This window comes from Solanum stenotomum, chromosome 7 (assembly GCF_019186545.1).
Source record: "Solanum stenotomum isolate F172 chromosome 7, ASM1918654v1, whole genome shotgun sequence".
Lineage (NCBI taxonomy): Eukaryota > Viridiplantae > Streptophyta > Magnoliopsida > Solanales > Solanaceae > Solanum > Solanum stenotomum.
The window spans coordinates 57,909,438-57,930,650 of record NC_064288.1 but is presented as its reverse complement, the minus strand read 5'-3'; the positions used below and the strand labels follow the sequence as shown (position 1 = coordinate 57,930,650).

Sequence of the window (21,213 nt, the reverse complement as noted above, 5' to 3'; positions counted from 1 at the left end):
TTCAACAGATTGCTCAACTTGGGTGAGGAAATCCAATAGTAATGTTGAGAAATGTGGTTTTGGAGGTGATCTTGGCAGCCGATGTTGAAAAGTTTGTACACAAAGAGAGACAAAATGATTTACCATACTATCAAAAGGAAAGGCACCACAATCAAGATATTGTTCAGGATTAAAGTGAATATAGCACGACGCATCCCTTGATTTATAAACTAGATCAAACATAGCAAACAAGAGTTTAACAACTCTATTGACCGGAATAATTGGTGACTGCTTGGAGTAACATTTAGCGAATTCTTGAGGCACCTTTAATTTTTTTTCTCCTCTATAACATTCTCTCCTGATTTGGACAATAAGAAACCATGGAAATTTCTTCCTTGCCCAGTATATATACAACTGCAAGAATTTCTCAAACTTGATATAACAAACTCATCATGATCTAAGTCACTCGAGGCAAAACAAAATTTCAAATTGAACATAGTAAGTAAACTAGATCAAGGATCAAATGGAAACTCTAAGCCAAATTGATCAGGTGGAAAAAGATTCAAAATCTAGAGAATCACATCATGGCCAAGTCTGCTGGTTATACCTCTAGTTATAAGGTTGAGATATGTAACGACCTGATTCCATCGTTAGAGAAAAGCCAATGGAGAAAGAATTGGGGTCAGAAAATGATGTGAAACAAGAAGATAAAAATAAAATAGAAATAAAAGAAAATGATGTGAAACAAGAAGATAAAAATAAAATAGAAATAAAAAAACTAGATAAAAGAGATAGACACAATTAAATTCAAGCAACTAAGAGATGTAATGGTGAAACTAACCAAAAACACCACTTAATAGAGAAATAAAAGCACCTAATCTATTAGAATCCTCAAGAAAGTAATAATCTTACTTGCAAATTCTAGGACAAAATGTTGAAGTTTAACAAAGGGCTTCCAAACTCTCACAAGAGGCATAACATGTCCAAAACTATTTATGAAACCCTAATATCTACTATTTATAGTAAAACCTAAAATAGTGAAGAAAGACTCAATTGCCCTTCATTTTAATTACAAGGTAATTAAAATGGTAGAGCACTTAATATATTAAATATCTTCAAGTCTTCCATGTTGGTGTCTTCCAAAGGTTCCATCTTCATCCATAAAGCTTGCAATGCTTGAAGATCCTTAGCTTGACTCCTTGTGAAAGGCCTCCTTGAAGTAGTGTCACTTTGATCTACATCAGAAAACTTTTGGTAGTAACTTGGAATTTCCTAACCTAGTCCAGATTTGGAAGAAATCGGAGTCAGTAAAGTCTAGGGAATCTAGTAACAACTGGGTGATTTAATTATGATTTTCATTATATGAATAGATAGCTAAGACGTTAAGGAACCCGTAGGACTTTACGGAATTGAATTCGAGTGAGTAGAACTCCTGAAAAAGATCTTAGAGTGAACAGGTAGTTTTTGAATGTCAAGGGTTGAAGGTGTGTTGTGAAATGGGGCTTGGAAATCAAATTCCAACATTCTGTCTCTGTGCATGCCGCCGTAGCGAGATGGGTCCTACCGTAGCGGGACAGACGTGACTTAAAGTCGGAAATAAACCCCAAAATTATTTTATTCTGCACTTTTCGACTTTGAGAGCTAAGGAATGACCCCAGGGGTTTTCTTGATAGTTTTCCACCATTCTTGAAGCTAAATGTAAGGTTTTCATTCCCCGAATCCATTTTTCGATCCGTAGAACTTGGTTTCTTGGGTGATTTTTGTCGTGGAAGGGTTTTTGGAACTATTTAGATGGTGGAAAAATCCCTAATTTGGGTAATGAGATCTTGGGTTGGCCTAGGGTTGATAATATTGATTATAATTCGGGTAATTAGGCCTCGTTTATTGATCTTTGAGTTAATTGTATGTTTTTAGACCATGAACAAGCGGGAAGAATCCGGAAAGGGAAGATTCAAGTTCCTTAGGGAACTCAAACTTGGATTTGAGGTAGGTGGTGGTTGTCATTATATGTTGGTGTGATATATGTTTATAATTGCTCATTATAATGCATGTATGTATGAGAATGTTGCATTATTGATCACCCTAATCGTAAACGAGGATAATTGAATAATTATATGCCATGAATCACCGTTTGTTGTATGATTGTGAAAATATACATTGTGATTGTGGTTTGTTGAATGGATCAGGTGTTACGTTCCGACACACTAACTTAGATCGGTTGCCACGTTCTGGCATAAATATGGGATCACTTGCCACGTTCCGACATAAATATGGGATTGATTGCTACGTTTCGGCATAAACATTGGATCGGGTACCACAAATTGGTATACTAACATTTTTGGGTTTGGGTTCCATGAGAGGACCATTGAATTGGGTTCCACGAGAGGACCATTGAATTGTGTTGTGTATCTACTTGTGATGATTACGTTCATATCTAATGGTGATTGAGATTGAAAGAGTGTTTGTTGTTCTAAAATGATAACCAATGTGTATTATTGAGAACGTGGAATGCTACATTGATCCTGAAAAGATGACTAATATTGTATATGTTCGGTATTTGCCTGTTTTATAATATTGTGGTTACTTGTATGTGTTTCACTTATTCGGATAGCCGCGTGATCCTACCAGTACAATGTGGTTGTGTACTGATACTGCACTTGCTTGTTCTTTGTTGAGTACAGGGTATCTTCAAGTGGTTATTGATATACCTCAACTAAGTGACTATTGATCATGACTGGATTTAAAGGTGAGCCAGTTCTTTCAGGCTGCCATGGATCTCTTTTGTTTAAGTCCATTCTTTTCGAACTCACACTATTTATTTAAGGTGTTTGTTTAGTTTCGGGGTTATTCCCCTTGTTCTTAGACTTGTTGTTAGTATAGTTTTGGTACAATGACTTTCAGGTTCTAGGGTTGTTCTTCCACATTTAGTTTGGTTAGTTGTTTGTTAAAACCTTGGAGTTTATGGGAACTCCATTTTTATAGTCATTTAAACCTGCTTCCGTATTTTTAAATGCGTAGTATTTGGTTAAGTTGTGTAGTTGAGTTGTAGCAGTGGTTCTCCCACTGAAGGGTTAGTGTGGGTGTCAAGCACGACAGTCTGAATCGTGACAGGATAACTGCAAGTTGAAGGAATTGAAGACATATTCTTCCAGCATTGAGCAAGCTCAAGTCCATGTTGAGGGTAAATTTTTCCATCTCTGATGGTAACAATTTCTTCTTCATCATTCTTGTTTTCACTTTTAACATCATTTTCACAATCAGTTGCCTCAACAGTAGGAGAGACAAAATATATCAGATCATTAGGAAAAAATATGTTAGTAGTATCTCTTATTGTCAACTTACACACTTTGTGTGTATTCTCAACTTCATGTTGACTAAGCTTGCAGGATATATCAACGAAATTTGCGTCTTTGGATCTTTCAGACAAGTCATCAAACACCTTGGGCACATGGGTTTTCTTGTTGCCTTCATATTGCTCGTCACTACATTGCGACAAAGGTGAATTGGTTACATCACTCCATTGCGGAGAAACATATACAATACTTGACTCAAGTACATCAAAGTCACCATATCCCGACGAGACATCCTCAAAACTACAGTTAATCACAAAAGATACCTGCAGACTATTGGCTAAGTGACATCTTTGTGATTCTATATGCCGTTTTTGAAATCGAACTATTACCTTCGCTGTAAAGTGTTTCCAATCTGCTAATTGTTTGTTCCAGAAAAGCCATCGATACCATTCCAAAGCTTCCCCATCGAGATACAATGAGGCGAGACATAACTTATACTTTTCTGCAATTTCATAGAATTCAAAGTAGTGTTCAGCCTGGGAAATCCATGCCTTTGGATTATCACCATTGAATCGTCCAAATTTTATTGAAGCATACTTATGACGAAATCGATAATGTCGGAGATAGATCTCTTTTCTCATTCATCGGAACATTGTTTTGGCATCTATCAGTTGCAACTTTTTCGACCAACTTCTGTAACATTGAACGAATTTCAGCGAGATTCTTCGACCACGAATCTTCAATTGTTCGAGATATCTGGTCCTCTATTGAAGACCTCTGGATGAAAGCACCAATGAAACAAACCCGATTTCTTATACAAACATTGATATATATTGTTATCGCTAAATACAAGTTACTACAAGCATAGATGCACTAAAAAGTAATAGTACGTTAACTAAGGAGAGATTAGCATAGAAGAAGGTAACTAGAAAGGGATGAGATACTAGAACAGAGAAAGGGGATGAAAGATAATTGAAGGCCAAAGCTTCGACATAATTTGCCTAACTGTTCTTTCTAATCTCTAGACCTTTTTAACAATAGCTAATTGGGCCTGGATCCCATATAAAACTCTCCAACATTTTACTCGACCTAATAATATCAACTGAATCAGTCTTATCTACCACGTCTAGCCCATATAGCCTTATAGAGTTATCTTGGTTCACAACACAGACAACACAATTGGTGCATATAACAGGAGGAGAATCTTTTCATTAATATATATGTTGCGCAGACTCTTTAAAATTCGTGTTATATCTGTATCAGCATAATACATAAGTGTAGATACGAGATTTATATCAAATATGATCAACTTATTTTAGGTACTTGATTTTTGTAAAGATTATTTTTTTAATTCAGTAACTATAGCTAACCAAAATATATACTCCGTACTTTAATTATATGTCGCAATATACATTTATTAACAGTATATTTTAACACCTCACAATCGCTCTCGTATGTGCAATGTATATACTTCAATATTAAGTATTTTGTAAATATTTTTATACGTAATAAATATCTTCCAACTAATTTTTATTTAGGCCACATGAACATGTAATAAATATCTTCCAACTAATTTTTATTTAGGTCACATGAACATTGGCATTAATTTCACAATTGTGCTGGCAATTTTGAAGGCTAGTACACGTGTGGATAATTAATGTCACATTGGAAAAACTTAACTAAAGTCAAGTCAAGATTAATACCTTTTGTGTTCTTCGTTAACAAATTTATATTTCTTGCGATGATATATGTAGAGAAGAATAAGATATTTATCGAAATCTGATAAAGGAAAATAAATTGAATATCGAATCAACTTGATTTCTTTTGTTGATATTTTTAACGTTTATGACAATCTGTTTGAATTATCAAAATTTAATGATCAATTTATTGTGATAGTTAGAATTTGTAACAAAACAACTTGACAAAACCTTAATTGTTGTTTAACTAGACATGTAAACACTTATATTATGGCTAATATACACACTAAAGATTTGATTTGAACATAGAAGCAAATACCACCTGGAAGGTCCCAAATTAATGGAACACTACTTAGATTGAAAATCTAACAACTTAAAGAAAACAACAAGGTTTATTTTATGTAGATTTTTCTCTCGTGCTACTTTAATTAATTTGTCCAATAAATATAAAAAAAAATATTATCCATTATGGCAAAGTCCACCAATTAAATTTCACAACTCTAGTACATATATATGTTTTTATAATGGTACCATTTTATATTATGTTGATGTGAGCATTTTGCCTTCTTTTCTTTTTTTACTATTTTCAACCATATATTATTTTATACTACCTACCAAAACAAATTATACTATTGTTCAATTAATAATTAAAAAAAAATACATTATTATTAATAACGTCAATGATTACATATCCATAATTGAATAGGCTAAAGACAAAGTCGTTAACTAAACCGTACACAGTTGGCATTAGAAAACAATTAAGAGTAATTATTCATAAAAGAATAAGTGAAATTAGTTAATACTTAAATAAGACAAGTTACTTGTTATAATAGATTAAACACACGAATACTGTAAATATTTTTATATTATCAGTAAATATAGGTTAAAATTTTTAAACTTACATACAAAATTGTAAACTTTTAATTTGTTGTAGATTTTAGGTCATCTTAACGATATCAGTAGATAACTATCTCTGTAAAAATGAGTTTATAATGAAAATAATATAAATTATTCGTAAGCATGCCAGACATGATTTGCGATATTAAATTTCTTTAAAGTATTAGCATATATATATATATATAAGATGACGTTTAATTATTAAATAAAAAGAAACATAAATATTTTGATTGAATAGTGAAAAAAAGAAAAAAATGTTCAATGCATATTCTCAGTATTTCTTTGAGAATCTTTTTCCCAATTTTTCATTGAGCTAGTTTGTTTGAAATAGGTAGAAGAAATATTTTTTATAGCATAAATTTCTCATTTATTCACGTGAAAACACCAATATTTTTAATAGTATGTATTGATGCTTTTACCAAATCATGTTAATCTATGACTAAATGAATTAATAAAATAAATAGCATATGAAAACTATAAACGGGTGATATATATATTAAATACATTTTACACATGTATTTATTTAGCATAAACTCGATCATGGCGCGACTAACATAAATCTTCACGAAATAATACTAATATATACTTTATTCTCAATAAATTCATTCATGAAATTTCACGATATATTATTACGATAAATTAATACGATTCAATGCAGATAAGTTTTTACCGAGTGTGAATAACGGTGGGGGCAAGAGATAGCGACGTGCTTCCCACAATGCCACCTGCCCACGCGCATGCGACCCCACAATTTTGGACTCTATGGAAAGAGACTTCAAGAAACCCTAATTTTTATATACAAATATATATACATTTATTTATTTATTTTTTTGAAAAAAACACCACTACTTGATGAGAAACTTCTATAAAGAAAAAAACCCATCAACTCTCTAAATCATTTCTTACTTACTCCCTTCTCATAATTCTCTCCTTTAGACTTTTTGTAATGGTATTTTTTTTCTTCTAAAACCAAAAAAAATAAATAAAGATATATAATATACTATGTAATATAAACTTTGTTAGTATTAGTTTTTTCAATCTCTATATGTGCTTTATTCTCTCTTTTTTTTGGTTCTCCCTTTGGGTTTGATTCTGTCCAGAGTTTCTGTTTTTCTTTAATTTGCATTTGTTCCTTAATTTAGATCTTCACTTTTGTTCTTTTTTTAAAAAAATAAAAAATAAAAATAAATTTTGCTAATTCTAGCTTTCCATATATAACCCTAATTTTATCAGTAGAGATTCTTCAAGATAGGTTCAACTTATTTAGGTTAAAAAATAAGCAATATTTTTGAGTTTGAGGTAATATTTTGCAATTATGGCTAATTGGTGGGGTGGTCAGGTGGGCATATCCGGGCTTGAGTCAGGATCTTGCCCACCTATGCTTCTAACGAAGCAGGTTTCGAGTGGGAGTAGTGGTGAAAATCAAGAAGATAATGATAGAGAAAATGGTGATCATGAGCCTAAAGAAGGTGCGGTTGAGGTTGGTAATAGAAGACCTAGAGGTCGTCCACCAGGATCCAAGAACAAGCCCAAACCACCAATTTTTGTGACCCGGGATAGCCCTAATGCCCTCCGGAGCCACGTCATGGAGGTGGCAGGAGGGACAGATGTTGCAGATTGTATTGCACAATTTGCGAGGAGGCGCCAACGTGGCGTTTGTGTACTTAGTGGGAATGGCTCGGTTGCAAATGTAACCCTAAGACAACCATCATCTCCAGGTGCTATTGTTCTACAAGGAAGATTCGAGATTTTATCATTGACCGGAGCATTTTTACCCGGTCCAGCCCCTCCTGGCTCGACCGGGTTAACTGTCTATTTGGCCGGTGGCCAAGGACAAGTGGTTGGTGGTAGTATTGTTGGGCCGTTAATTGCTGCGGGCCCAGTAATGATTATAGCTGCCACTTTTTCTAATGCAACCTATGAAAGGTTGCCACTAGTAGAAGAAGAGGAAGAGGTTGGAGGCGATCGCCCCAGCCAATCACAAGTACCGGCTGAAAATTCGCCTCCAACCCTAGGTTCAAGTGATGGAAGGCCACAACAACAACATCAACAACATGAATTGCCTGATCCATCATCATTACCTATTTATAATTTTACACCAAATTTATTACCAAATGGTGGACAATTGAATCATGATGCATATGCTTGGGCAAATCCTAGACCACCTTATTGAGATTTCTCAAAAAAAGAAGAAGGTGAAATTTGATGAATAAAAGAAGGGTATATTAGGATCAAGAGATCATATGTATTAAGGTAATTAAGTTTCTATCAATGTTTGATTTTATACGTAGAGTTTATAATGTTTGTGTTTTGTAGGAAAATGTTTTTTGGAAGAAGTATATATAGTTATAGGATGGAGAAAAACTATATTACTTTTTCTAAGTATATAAACATTTTCTCTTGTAGCTTTCATTATGGTTGAAATAAAATATGGTTTATTTCCTTTTTCTCCAATAATTTACTCTATCTTTTAGTTAGTGTTAAAAAAGAACAAGTGCTTGTTTAATTAACATTGAAGATTTATAGGAGTATGTGTCTTCTTTTTCTTGTTTGTGCTTCAAATTTTGTGACTAGAAACAATGAATGTTCATGTTTGTGTTTTTTAATATTAAATATTCAATATTCCCTTCTTGCACTTTAATTTCTTTTATCTTTATCATTATAGTTGTCCAAGCACTAAAGAAAGACCAATCCATGTGCCTCTATACTTATAATTAATGGGTTTTTATTAGTTTGTTTAATTAATTAGTTGATGTTGTGGATAAGTACTAAACTTTGCTTATTTTCATTCTAATTTAGTGAAAATTATAAACTAGAACTAAAGAAATCCATGGTGGTATGTGAACAAAATCTAGGAGTGTTAAGTTCAACTAATAATTTAATCCTTTTTTATTGTTACTATTAATATGCACTTGATCAAAATTCCTACATCATAACAATTAATTTATATTATATTATACCTATGGATAAGACTCAAATATTATCTTGGAAATGCTCCTTCTATGCATGCAGGTTTTTTTTAAAAAAATTATAATAAATTTTTAGTAGTTTATTGGTTACTGTTTGGAGGGGAGTGTTTTAAAACAGAAAATAAGCAAAGATTGCTTCCTTACTCAAAATAAAAAATTAGTGACGGCTCAGAATTTGAATTTTAAAATTCTTGTAATAATCTTAAGATGTTATACAATAATAAATCAAATATTTATAATCTATTCGTGCAATTTATGTCATATATATATATATATATATATATATATATATATATATACCTTTTGATTTTGCGAATCAGTGATTTTTTTCCTTAAACACAATCTTTTCATATGCGTTTTAAATAGTTTCAATTATTAATTATTATAACTTAACCTTTTATATAGTTTTTTAGATATGTAAATTTCATTTCAAAATACTTACAAATTTTATATCCAATTTCACAATCAAAATTATATTTTGCAAAATTGACTTTTAAAATTTAAATTGTATTGCATAAAAATATATAACAAGAATAATATTTAATGAATTTGTTAGTATGTATACAAAGTTAATATAAAAGCTACTAAATTCGCACGAAACATGTAAAGCTTCTTATGGAAGAGACACATTTCCTGGCTGCTTCTGTATACATGTTTTTTGGGTAAATTCATGCACTTACATTCAATGATATGATATAGCTAATCAAAAATAGTTCAATTATTACTTATGTGTTATATATATATATATATATATATATTCATTATATTCCTTTCCCAACAAATTAAATAATACTAAATGACAGAGTTGACAATTTATTCTTTGAATCCCACTTGCAAGGAACACTATAACTGGAATCACTGACTGACTGTCCACTTAATTAATAAAAAGGAGTCAAATGCAATGCTGATGACAAATTGTTATAACCAGACTAGATTTACATGTGTTTTTAAGTATTGTGTGTATTCACTGGGACGACGTTTAGACATAAAAATTATGAAATTTGTATTAAAAATGATATTTAAAAACTAGAGTCGTATTTAGATATGAATAGAAATATGGAATTATTTTTTGAACTTTTTTGGTGAAAGAGAGTGAATTATGAAAATAGATTTTTGGAGTTTTTCGAATTTCGGAAAATTCCAATTGAATTTCGAATTTTTTCTTGACAATTTGTATGTCCAAATTATTTCTTAGAATAAATTTTTGGAGAAAAAAATGAAAATTACCTATGGACAAATGGTACAACATCAGGGGTGGACCTAGTGTAATAGGGTACGTTCTTCCGTATTCAGTAATTTTGATTTAAAATTTATATATTTATTAAAAAATTCATTAAATAAATATTGTAGATTTTGAATGCAGTAATCAAATAGGATGTGATAGAATTCGATACTCAAACTCATAACATTCGAATTCTAAATTTGCTGTGCAACTTATACTATATTGTGTGTATAGCGATGAACATAGAAACGATACTATAGCAACATATATTTTTAAATTAAGGATGTATAGCAATGAACATAGAAACAATATTATAGCGCGAGGAGATGGTGACTAATTAGGAGGAACTAATAGAGTTCAAATTTAATTTTGGGAATGGTATTCAACAAAAATGAACATACCATTTTAAGTATGAGAAAAGACATAAAGACCCCATTAAAGTTATCTCGTATTTGCATAAAGACACCTTAACTTTCAAAGTGACCTATCACCCCACAAAACTATTTAAAATGGGCCATTTTGACCCATTTCCTCATCTGGGTTGTTACCACGCACATGAGGCGCGTCATGCAGCATTTTCACTATTATGGACCAGTTTAAAAGTGTCACATGTCATTTTCTTTCTTTATTATTAATTATTTAATCACTTTATATCATCTTCCCCGAATTTAAACCCAAAATAGCCATTGATAGCCCTAATTTTTCGATTTCATGTTTTTTTCCATAGCCCTACAGTAGCAATTACTCATAAACACAACGAAAAACTATAAAATCCTAACAATGGCAACTATAGTAGGTCGATTTCAATACTTTTACACTATAATAATCCCTAAAATCATAATAATCGAAAAAAAGAAGATATTTATCATATGATCTACCCTAATTTGTTAAACCTTCAATTTTATCCCTCCAAAAATCTTCACTAAGACACATCAACAATGAGATTATCAACACCAACACGGCGAGAAAACTTTTCTATTTCTTCAGATTTTATGGAAAGTTGAGAAATAAGAAAAGAAAAGGAGAAGACGACTTTTCTTCAAAGAATAGGGTCGGGTCGGGTCGGGTCGGATTGAATTCTATCACAGGGAGTGAGCAACACGTGCCACTACATAGACGAGGGAATGGGTCAAAATGGCCCATTTACAACGATATTAAATAGTTTTGTGGGGTGATAGGACACTTGAAAAGTTAAGGTATCTTTATGCAAATACGGAACAACTTTGATTGTGTTTTTATGTCTTTACTCTTTTAAGTATTCATAAGTTGTACATATGTAAAATCGAAAGACCATTAGAATTATTAAATATTTGAAATAAAATAAATTTAAATAATTTTGTACATAAATTACCAAGATATATAAGCGTCCGGAACCTAAATAATCCACAAAAAGATAAAAATGACCAAAATAAGCCACTATTTTAGTAAGTAACTAAAATAGATTTAGTGGAAGAAAAATTTTCGTTTTATGAAATATTTCAAACGTTTTCCGTTAGTCTCATAACGAGTATATTTTAATAAATAACGGAACTATTTCTGTAAGTTTTTCTTACACTTTGTAAAATGGAAGTTTTTCTTACACTTTATAAAGTGGAAGAAAAAATTTGTTTTTACAGAGAGGAATATTTTTCATGTTTTATATTAAATTGTATCTTTTTATGAAGCTTTTGCAGTGTTTGTCATACAATTATATTGATTTGACATATCATAAAAACGAAAAAAATTATTACATTTTGTATTTTTATTTTTTTATTCTGAAAACTACTCCAAGCTCTATTTAAGGATAAAATTATTACATTATATATGATAAGTGTTAACTTGATTTGATCTATGTAGTCATTTGGAACCCTCAAAAAGTCGGTCAACGATTTGTCACTATAGATAATCCACTCTCCAAAATTTACTTGTCCTTGTGACAAAAATAAAGTAGGGTATTTTTCGACTATAATCAAATTATAATCAATTATACCCATTCTTTTATAAATTGATGAAAGAAATTTATGATATCGGACATTAATTAAATATTTAGCATTGTGTTTGAAAAGACAATTATAATAAACGATATTTTCGTCATGTAAAATTTCACCATCCCAATAAATCAAAACTCTAACTTTTGATTTAGAAGACATTTTTTTTTGTGTTTGAAATGAAGAAAAATAGAAGACTAAATATGTTGAAGGTACTATGTTTGAACGTCCTTAAATAGAGCTTAGAGAAGTTTTCAGAATAAAAAAAATAAAAATACATAATGTAATAATTTTTTCCGTTTTAATGATATGTCAAATCAATATAATTATATGACAAACACTGCAAAAGCATCATAAAGAGAACGTGAAAAATATTCCTCTTTGTAAAACAAAATATTTTCTTCCACTTTATAAAGTGTAAGAAAAACTTCCACTTTACAAAGTGTAAGAAAAATTTACACTTTACGAAGTGTAAGAAATACTTCCGTTATATATTAAAATATACACGTTATGAAACTAACGGAAAACGTTTGGAATATTGCATAAAACAAAATTTTTTCTTCCACTAAGTCTATTTTAGCTACTTACTAGAATAGTGACTTATTTTGGTCACTTTTATCTTTTTGTGGCTTATTTACGTTTCGAACTTGATATATAATAAGCAACCTACTGTTTGCTTTCTGGGGTATTGTTGATCAAGCCAAACCCTAAAATATTATACCACTTGATGATTTGAAAAAAAAAAAAAAAAACTAAATGGTTCCATGGTAACTAAAATAATTGTCATTTTTATTAGGTTATCGATTATAATATTTATTATAATAATATACTCGTAATTAATTTTTAAGTGACTGAATTGTATGTAAATATATGTTATTCTTTAATGCAGCACACAAAAATATCCTAATTACTTTCTCTAGCTAAAAAGAAAAAAAAAACTTTTTTAAGGAATTGTTTTTAAAAAATAATTATACCTGGGTAAGAAAGGAAATATAGAAGAAAAAAAGTTACAAGAGGGAGGATTAAACCGTTATTAATAATAATTTAAATGTGTAAATTGGACCCAAAAAGAGAAAAAAAATGTAACTATAGGAATATGTAAATACAAATTGTCATAAAAATGAGTTTGCGTATCATGTGCACATGTGGTAATAATTATTGCACACGATGAGTTGTAAAAGGGTTCCTACCAAAAAAGTTGTAATATTTAATTTGCTTCAACTGTTAATCTTTAGGTCCATCTTGTCCCATCCATGCTCATGCCCAATATTGTCCGTTTTATCATGAACGGATGTGGTTTAGTGGATGAATCTATTCTTCTCTTAATTTGAAATTTCAACTTCAAATACGATCTATGGAAAAATCATTGATAAAAAATATTTTTTCCAAATAGAATTTACGTGATGTAAATTAAATAAAAATTATTCATTTTAGCTCAGATGTAATTTGTCTTTCTTTGCTTATGCTATTATCTAGCATAGACTAGTGTGCATCAAATAAAAACTTGAGTTGTGCCTTCTAAAATTTTCATTTCGATGTGAAATTTCTTAAATTGTTGTATTCATCCCTTCTTTTAGAAACTTGGGAGTTTAAAAAATTATAGTCTTTTTCTTTGATCCATTCTCATTTGTCACCCACTGTTATAGGCACCGCACCACATACATCCTTCATAGGAACTCATCGTCCTCAATAAGGTTTATCCCATCACCATATTAAGTGAACGCTAGGCTTTGATATCATATTTGTGATTATCTTAATCCATGACATGCATTGTCCACTTTGGTCCAATATATTGACTCCATAAATTTGTTCTTGGGGTATGCAATTATCGATGTAAACTTGTATATTGTGCCCAGTAAAATCCGTCATCTTTTTTTTCTTCTCTATTTTAATATGAATTTACCTAAAATGACATATATACTCCTTCAGAAGATTACTAATCTAAAAATCTACATATTCTTCTCTTTGACCCGTCCTTATCAGCCTGCCTCCCGTCACGGAAGTCACACAAGGCTATTAGACCTAAACCTCAATCTTTTACTAGATGCTTTCACATAATAAACCAAAGTCATATTTCTATTTCACCATTAACTAGATATTTGGTTATAGTTTTGTATTCCAAACTTCATACTCAGTAAAATCATATGCCTAAATTAAGCATATATGGTCAATAAATACTTATGAACATATCCATAATCATTCAAAAAAGAGTGCTACTTAACACTCAAAATATTATATCCTAAGCAGGGCCGTCTCAATAAGTTTGGGGCCTAAAGCCAAATTTTATAATGAGGCTCTATTGTTTTTAGTTGACAAATATAAATTGAATAATTATAACATATTTAGTGTAATCTTACAAATGAGGTCTGGAGAGACAGGATATATGTAGACATTATGAAGTAAGAATGCAAATAGTGTAAATTTTCAATGAAAATTATGTAATATAAAGTTAAAATAATAAAACATGACTCAAAATTTTTAAAAAATATGATGATATTAAAATAGTATTGCAATGAATTTGATAAGTTCATAAATAATATTAAAATAGTGTTGATTAGCTTTAGTGCTTTAAATTTGAATAAGACACCAAAAATAAATTTGATCTTTTTATAAACACACAACAATAGATTTTACATAATGTAGAATGTTTGAACATATGACAGACTTCACAATATTCAATAATGAAAGAATAAAAAATAGTGAAAGGAGAATAAAGAAAAGTAAGTATAAGAACACAATACTGTTGGTTCACATGATAATCGTCAGAATATAAATGAGCTAAACAATAAAATAGATAGCCACATGCGAAATTAGAAAGGATACTACAATTAACTAGCCACATAAGAATCTAGGAAAGATACTACAATCAACTAATAATATTCAATTTCTCAATTATATTTTCTATACAAAAAAAAATTCTTCAAATTTATCAATACATGAAATTTTTGTTAACAATATATATACATCTTTGAGAGAAAATAGGAATCTCAAGCGATTGCTTTAGTGGCTTTAGTGGCCTTATGGTTGAGACGGCCCTGATCCTAAGTATTATTTTTTCCAACAAAAGATTTACAAACATGAAGGTCCCCTCTTCACATGAATTCACGTGTCAACAAGGTTAATTAATTAATTTAATCTTAATAAAAATATACTTAGCAACTAATTGGTCACAACATTCCAACACTAAAGTCTCTCAATATTAGTGGGGTCCTATTAGGTTCAATAATTTCAACTATTATTCGCCCTTCTCTCTACTCTACACTAAAATAGTTAATTAATTCGAAACCAAAGGGGCCAATATAGAACAAATTGGTTCTTCCATTTGTTCGCATTTGCATTAACTTTTCGTCATGGCATAACACCACCGCTAGCAAATTTTTGCTAACTACTTTAATTATAATTCAAACTCTATGTACTCGATCAATTAAAAATATCTTTGATTTTAAATCTGGATAAAGAAAGAGAATTGCAGTAAGCTGAAGAACAATAATAATATATTTAACATAATCTCATATAACTACTATTAATTATGAGTTATTTAACGATAGATTTAAATTTGTTTTGTAGTGGATCATCCTAACGTGCTTACAAAGGGCTGAGAATAATATTATATTTTTGTTGCTACGAAATAATTTTAAGTCCTAGACGATTATGTGTACGTGTGGTTGAAGTTGTGTTGTGTTGTGTGACTATCTAAAAATTGTGAATTTTGAAGAAAAATATTCACCCCTACTATTATTGGTATCAGATTTACATAATTGATCTCGACTAATTAGGGATTAAGATGACTAATTGATTGATTGGAGGTGACTTCTACTTTTGGCTACTTTTAAGACCTCTAAGAAGCCAATTTGAAACAATTACATCACTATGAAAGGGAATCCATTAAACTAGCATTAATAAAATGTAGACCATACATTTTATAATTTATAAGCCCCTTCAAATACATTAATAATTGTGTGCACCAAATTTCATTAATATTATTAGTGGTGGGGGCATAAACATTTGTCCATTTTTCAAGAAAAAAAACAAGAATTGGCTCTTGGCTTAACTTTTATATGTGATCTTTCAAAATCAAATTTTGACGCACAAATCGAAAAGGACTTGTATTTGTCGTGAAGTACACGTCATACTATGGGTCCAAAATGTTTTTAACTTTAACCTAATATCTTTGTGCTTTTTGGAGACACATTTCTGATTTCTTGTTATTTGGTGGTATGTGAATATGACTCTCTCTTTGCTGAGACTGATTCTCACTCAATTAGAGATTACGATTTCATATTTTTAGTATGAATTTTCTTTATAGTAAATGCTTTCAATTTAACAGTTAAACTCCAATGTTGATACCTTGAATGGAAAATTTAAAAATGAATATGAATCTTAATGAGTTCACTATTTCACATCTCGTGAATAGTAAATATATATTTTTTTAACTAAGATTGAGACTCTTCTATGCGACGATCCGAAATTTGATCATGAAGTGGGGATGTGATTGACAACCAATCTATATTATCACTCGAATGAATTTTGTTTTAATCGTCTAAATGCTAAGTATTAACGAATTTAGCACAATAATATAGAAACGTCTAAAAATCAACTCACTCAAGATTTTTTTTCTTAATGTAAGTTAATTATAAAAATGTCACACAAGTAATTACATCGTTATACATAGTTCTTTAACTTACCTCGATCAATTATGAAAAATCTATATCAGCAAACACGTGTATTCTGTCCTCATCTAAATGTCCATACAATATTCCAAATATAGTACTACTAGTTAGATATTATACTCCGAGGCGGAGCTAGGTGGAGGTTCGTGGGTTTGGATGAATTCACTAATTTTTTCGTAGATCATGTATTTATATTAGAAAATTTAATAAATATATATATGTATATTATCTTGTGAATCCCTAACAAAATTGATTGACAACTCAGTTATAAGAAATAGTGGTGAAAATGTTTTTCACAGTGCTTTGCAATATTTTTCTCTTCTGTCCTAAAATTTAAAACTCCCAAATTTCTAATTCTCACTCCTATACACCTTCATAGCTTTTTAAACAATAAGTATATTTTCTTAATTTCAAAATAAGTGATGTTTTAGTTTTTTTTTAATTTTATTTTAAAACAAGTGATATTTTGATTCTTTCAATTTTATTCTTATTTAAATAAATAAAGTTTTACATATCTAACAAACTACTAACAACCAATTACGTCTTTTCAAGATATTTATGAAGCATTATTAAGTTAGCAAAAAAAATACTTTACTTTCTCGAAATGAATCATTTCTTAAGAGATGGACCCAAGCTAATTAAAAACATCATTTATTTGGAATGTAGAGAGTGCTCCCTCTATTCACTTATACTTGTCAGTATTTCAAAAATATTTTGTTTTTTGTTTTTTATGCTTACTTGTCACTTTTAATATATATTAAAAAATAGTTATTTTCTCATGTTTCATCTTTAATATTAATTATTTATTTTTAAAATTATACATTAATTAATTAAAATATTATAATATCATATCATATTAATCGTTATTTCTTTAGAACCGTTCAAATTCAAAGTGAAACAGTAAAACTAAACGGGTGGAGTAATAATTTTTATCATTTATTAATAGAAAAAACTATTTAATTGGGGGCAGTGATTTAGCTAATAAAACAAGAAGCAAAAATTATAATGGTGATTCAAATAATGTGGGACCAAACACGTCCTTGTCACTTTTTTGGTATTGACCAAACTATCCGTTAAGATTGTGCCACGTGGTAGATGTAACACAAAGGGGGTGTAAACGCGTCAGTCTTGTTCTCTAAATATATAGATTGAATTCGTGATCCGATTAATTCAAATTTAATTCATACTAAGATTCATTTAAAGGGAAAAGTCTTTTTATTACTATGAACTTTTACTACAAGAGTTTGAATTGATATCTTTCATTAATATGAAGTGATCTTATTCTCAAAGACGGAGCTATAATTTTTAATTTTTACAATCCTGGATTAATAATTTTTTATAGTTATTGAATTTTGAAGAAATTATTTTTATTGAATTTATAACCATTATTAGTTCCGTCCTTTCTTATTCATCTCATTTCACCCTTGGTAATCACCACGATAAAGTATAATTAAAAAAACAAATTATTGAAATATTCTTATCAAATAGTAAGTAACTTTAGCAAAAGTTAAAATAAGAATATATCACAATTTACCAGAATTAAGTGTTAAACTCTGACTAAATTTAAAACACATATATGTCACATATTTTGTGTTTCATACAAAGCAAATTTATTGGGATCGACGTTTATATCAACCTAAGATGTAGTAATATTAAAGTGATATTTTGTCTTAATTAATCACAAATTAAGTGTTAAGACTTAATTTAAAAGACATTTCTAGTAGTTTTGTAGTTTGTGCAAATATTAGGTGTGATTATATGTATTTCGACACTTGAAAGAGAAGAAAAATAGTAAAATGTACAATTTAAAGTTTAAAAGAATCCTGAAAAATTGAAAATTTTAGTCTGTATCAAAAAGATATTACATTTAATTTATTTTATATGACGATATTTGTTATTGCGCAAAATTTTAGATTTTTTTGGTAAACACATATCGAAAGTATCCCTTGAATTAGTGACTTTAAGCTTGGGTAACATAAAATAAAATGGAAGGAATATAATAGTCATGTCATATATATAAAACACAAACAGGAATATTTTTAAACACTTTTCTTTTTCAAGAAACAAGATATTTCTATTATATAGAAGATTGAAGTGCTAGGACGACCAAGGGTAAAAATATAATTTCATTCTAACAAAAATCTATTAAGAAATATAGTAAATAATTCTAGAAACATCTTTTTATATATTAAGTGAATTATTATTAAGGGTAAAAATGTAATTTCATGCTAACAAAAATCTACCAAAAATGATATCAAGAAAATTAAATAGTTCTAGAAACATCTTTTGTTATTGTTATTGTTATTACAAATAAAAATGAATAGGATGATATATTTACATTTAAGACAACCAAGAATAAAAATGTAATTTCATTATAACAAAAATCTATTAAGAAAGATAGTAAGAAAAATAAATAATTTTAGAAACATTTTTCTATATATGAAGTGAAAGATGATCAAAGGTAAAAACGTAACTTCACGCAAACAAAAATCTACCAAGAATGATAACAATAAAACTAAATAGTTCTAGAAACATCTTTAATTATTGTTATTACTATTAACTCATTTTATTATTACTTCACCTTTTTTATGAGTTATTGTGACATCTACTCATTACTCTATTTTACTATTACTTTAATTTAATTAATTATTCATTATACTTAACAAAAATGCCTACTTTAATATAAAATTCATTATTTAAATATATAATTAATTACTTTCACTTTTATTTTGGCTCTAATTAATATACCTGAAAAGAAATAAGTGTGTTAAATTAATAATATATATTTGATTGAAATTAAAGAATAAATAAAATTAGTTTCAATTTTTTTAAAAATGTTTTAAAAGATGAAAAACAATAACTTTACAAATAACATGAATAGGATGGTATAATTGCATTTAAAGTAAACTAAAAATGTTAACTAGATTATAAAAGAGTAGTTCTTCATTAAAATATATAATCAAATTTTTACTTTTATTTGATTTCAAACATATTAATCAGAATAGTGTACTAATGTAAGTTTGATTTAAATTTAAAGTTGTCGGGCCAAAATTTGGTATTTTTCTATTATATAGAAATATGAAGTTGAAGACGATCAAGGATAATATGGGCATTTCATATATATTTCATTTTAAAACTCTATAAATTCTATTTTTAAATTTGTCAAAATATTATTTCAAGTGGCTAAATTTCCTCCATAAGTTACATGATTATTCTAGAAACTATAAATTATAAGATTTTTCTAGATAGACACATATAAATAGACACTAACTCATTCTTCATTTCATTCACTGTCAATTCTCTCCACTCTCATGTCTTATACCAAAAAATTTCTCACCCTTTATTTCTAATTTGCATCCTAAATACTACACACTTCAGTATAGATCTCTTATTAGGAAGACCAATAACACAATTTCAACATTAATAACTTCATTTTTTATCTATTCCCTACATAATGACCCTACTTTTGTAAAACAATTATAAGACAAAAGTAAAATTTACTATTTCTTAGTGAATACATCACTTCTGGAACTTGTCCATATAACAAAATTTTCAACAAAATTCAATTGATCCACATTTTTCAAACATTCTAATGAATATGATAATGAACCAGTTAACATGTTAAATCTAATATCAATCTCAATTGCAATTCTCAAAAGGCGTAATTCATAAGGAATGCAGTCAGTGAGCAAACTCTTCAAGAACAAAAATTTCAAACATTTCGGAGCATGTTATGTCCTTTTCTTTGGTTCTCTTTAGACTTTTCAATATCATGGGTTGCTTTTCTTTCTGGACTGTAAAGATACTTTTTGAAGTATCTAATTTACTTGATTTCTCTTTTTATGTATAATCCCAAACTTTCACGTAATATATATGTCATTATATAATTTATTGAGAAACATATATTTATTTATTACTATTATTTTATCACCAGTTAAAATCATTTTAAGCAAGTTATATAAATTATTATTTTAACTACCTTATGTTAAATTACTGCAATATATATTATATTAACTTTTGTTAATATTTTTAAAATCTCATTATTTGAGGTAAAACATTCATTTATCGGGTATATAAATTACTTTAGAAAAAAATTCTTTTGTTACTATACTAGATTGTTCTCCTAAGTTTAATGAATATAAGACAAGATATAAAGTCATAACTTTTTTTATCCTTTTATCACTTTATAAATAATGAAATGATTCATTCTAATTTTCATCAAGTAAGTCATTATTTTTGCTTGTTAAACAGCTTTAAAACAAATTTATAAGTGTATTCAAAATTAATCTATCGATGGATCAATAGACTTTATTGCTTCATATATTTTATGAAAATTGTTAATAGATTGAGAATAATTTTAATCTATTCTCTTGAATAATTTTCAAATAACATAGAAAAAGAATATCATTAAATTAATTATTTATTTAGAATATATATGTTTAAGATGATTTTATAATAATCACTGGAGCATCTGATATTTTATTATTAATTTTATCATGTTTATTTGAAAATGTCATAA

At 28.9% G+C, this 21,213-nt stretch overlaps 1 protein-coding gene across 1 annotated transcript; it reads left to right on the top strand.

The window, feature by feature from the left end:
• Window positions 1-6,754: 6,754 nt before the first annotated feature.
• Window positions 6,755-8,308, top strand: LOC125871566 (AT-hook motif nuclear-localized protein 20-like). Its single transcript, XM_049552192.1, has one exon. The coding sequence runs from the start codon at window positions 7,182-7,184 to the stop codon at window positions 8,037-8,039; it is 858 nt and encodes a 285-aa protein (XP_049408149.1). The 5' UTR covers window positions 6,755-7,181; the 3' UTR covers window positions 8,040-8,308.
• Window positions 8,309-21,213: the final 12,905 nt, after the last annotated feature.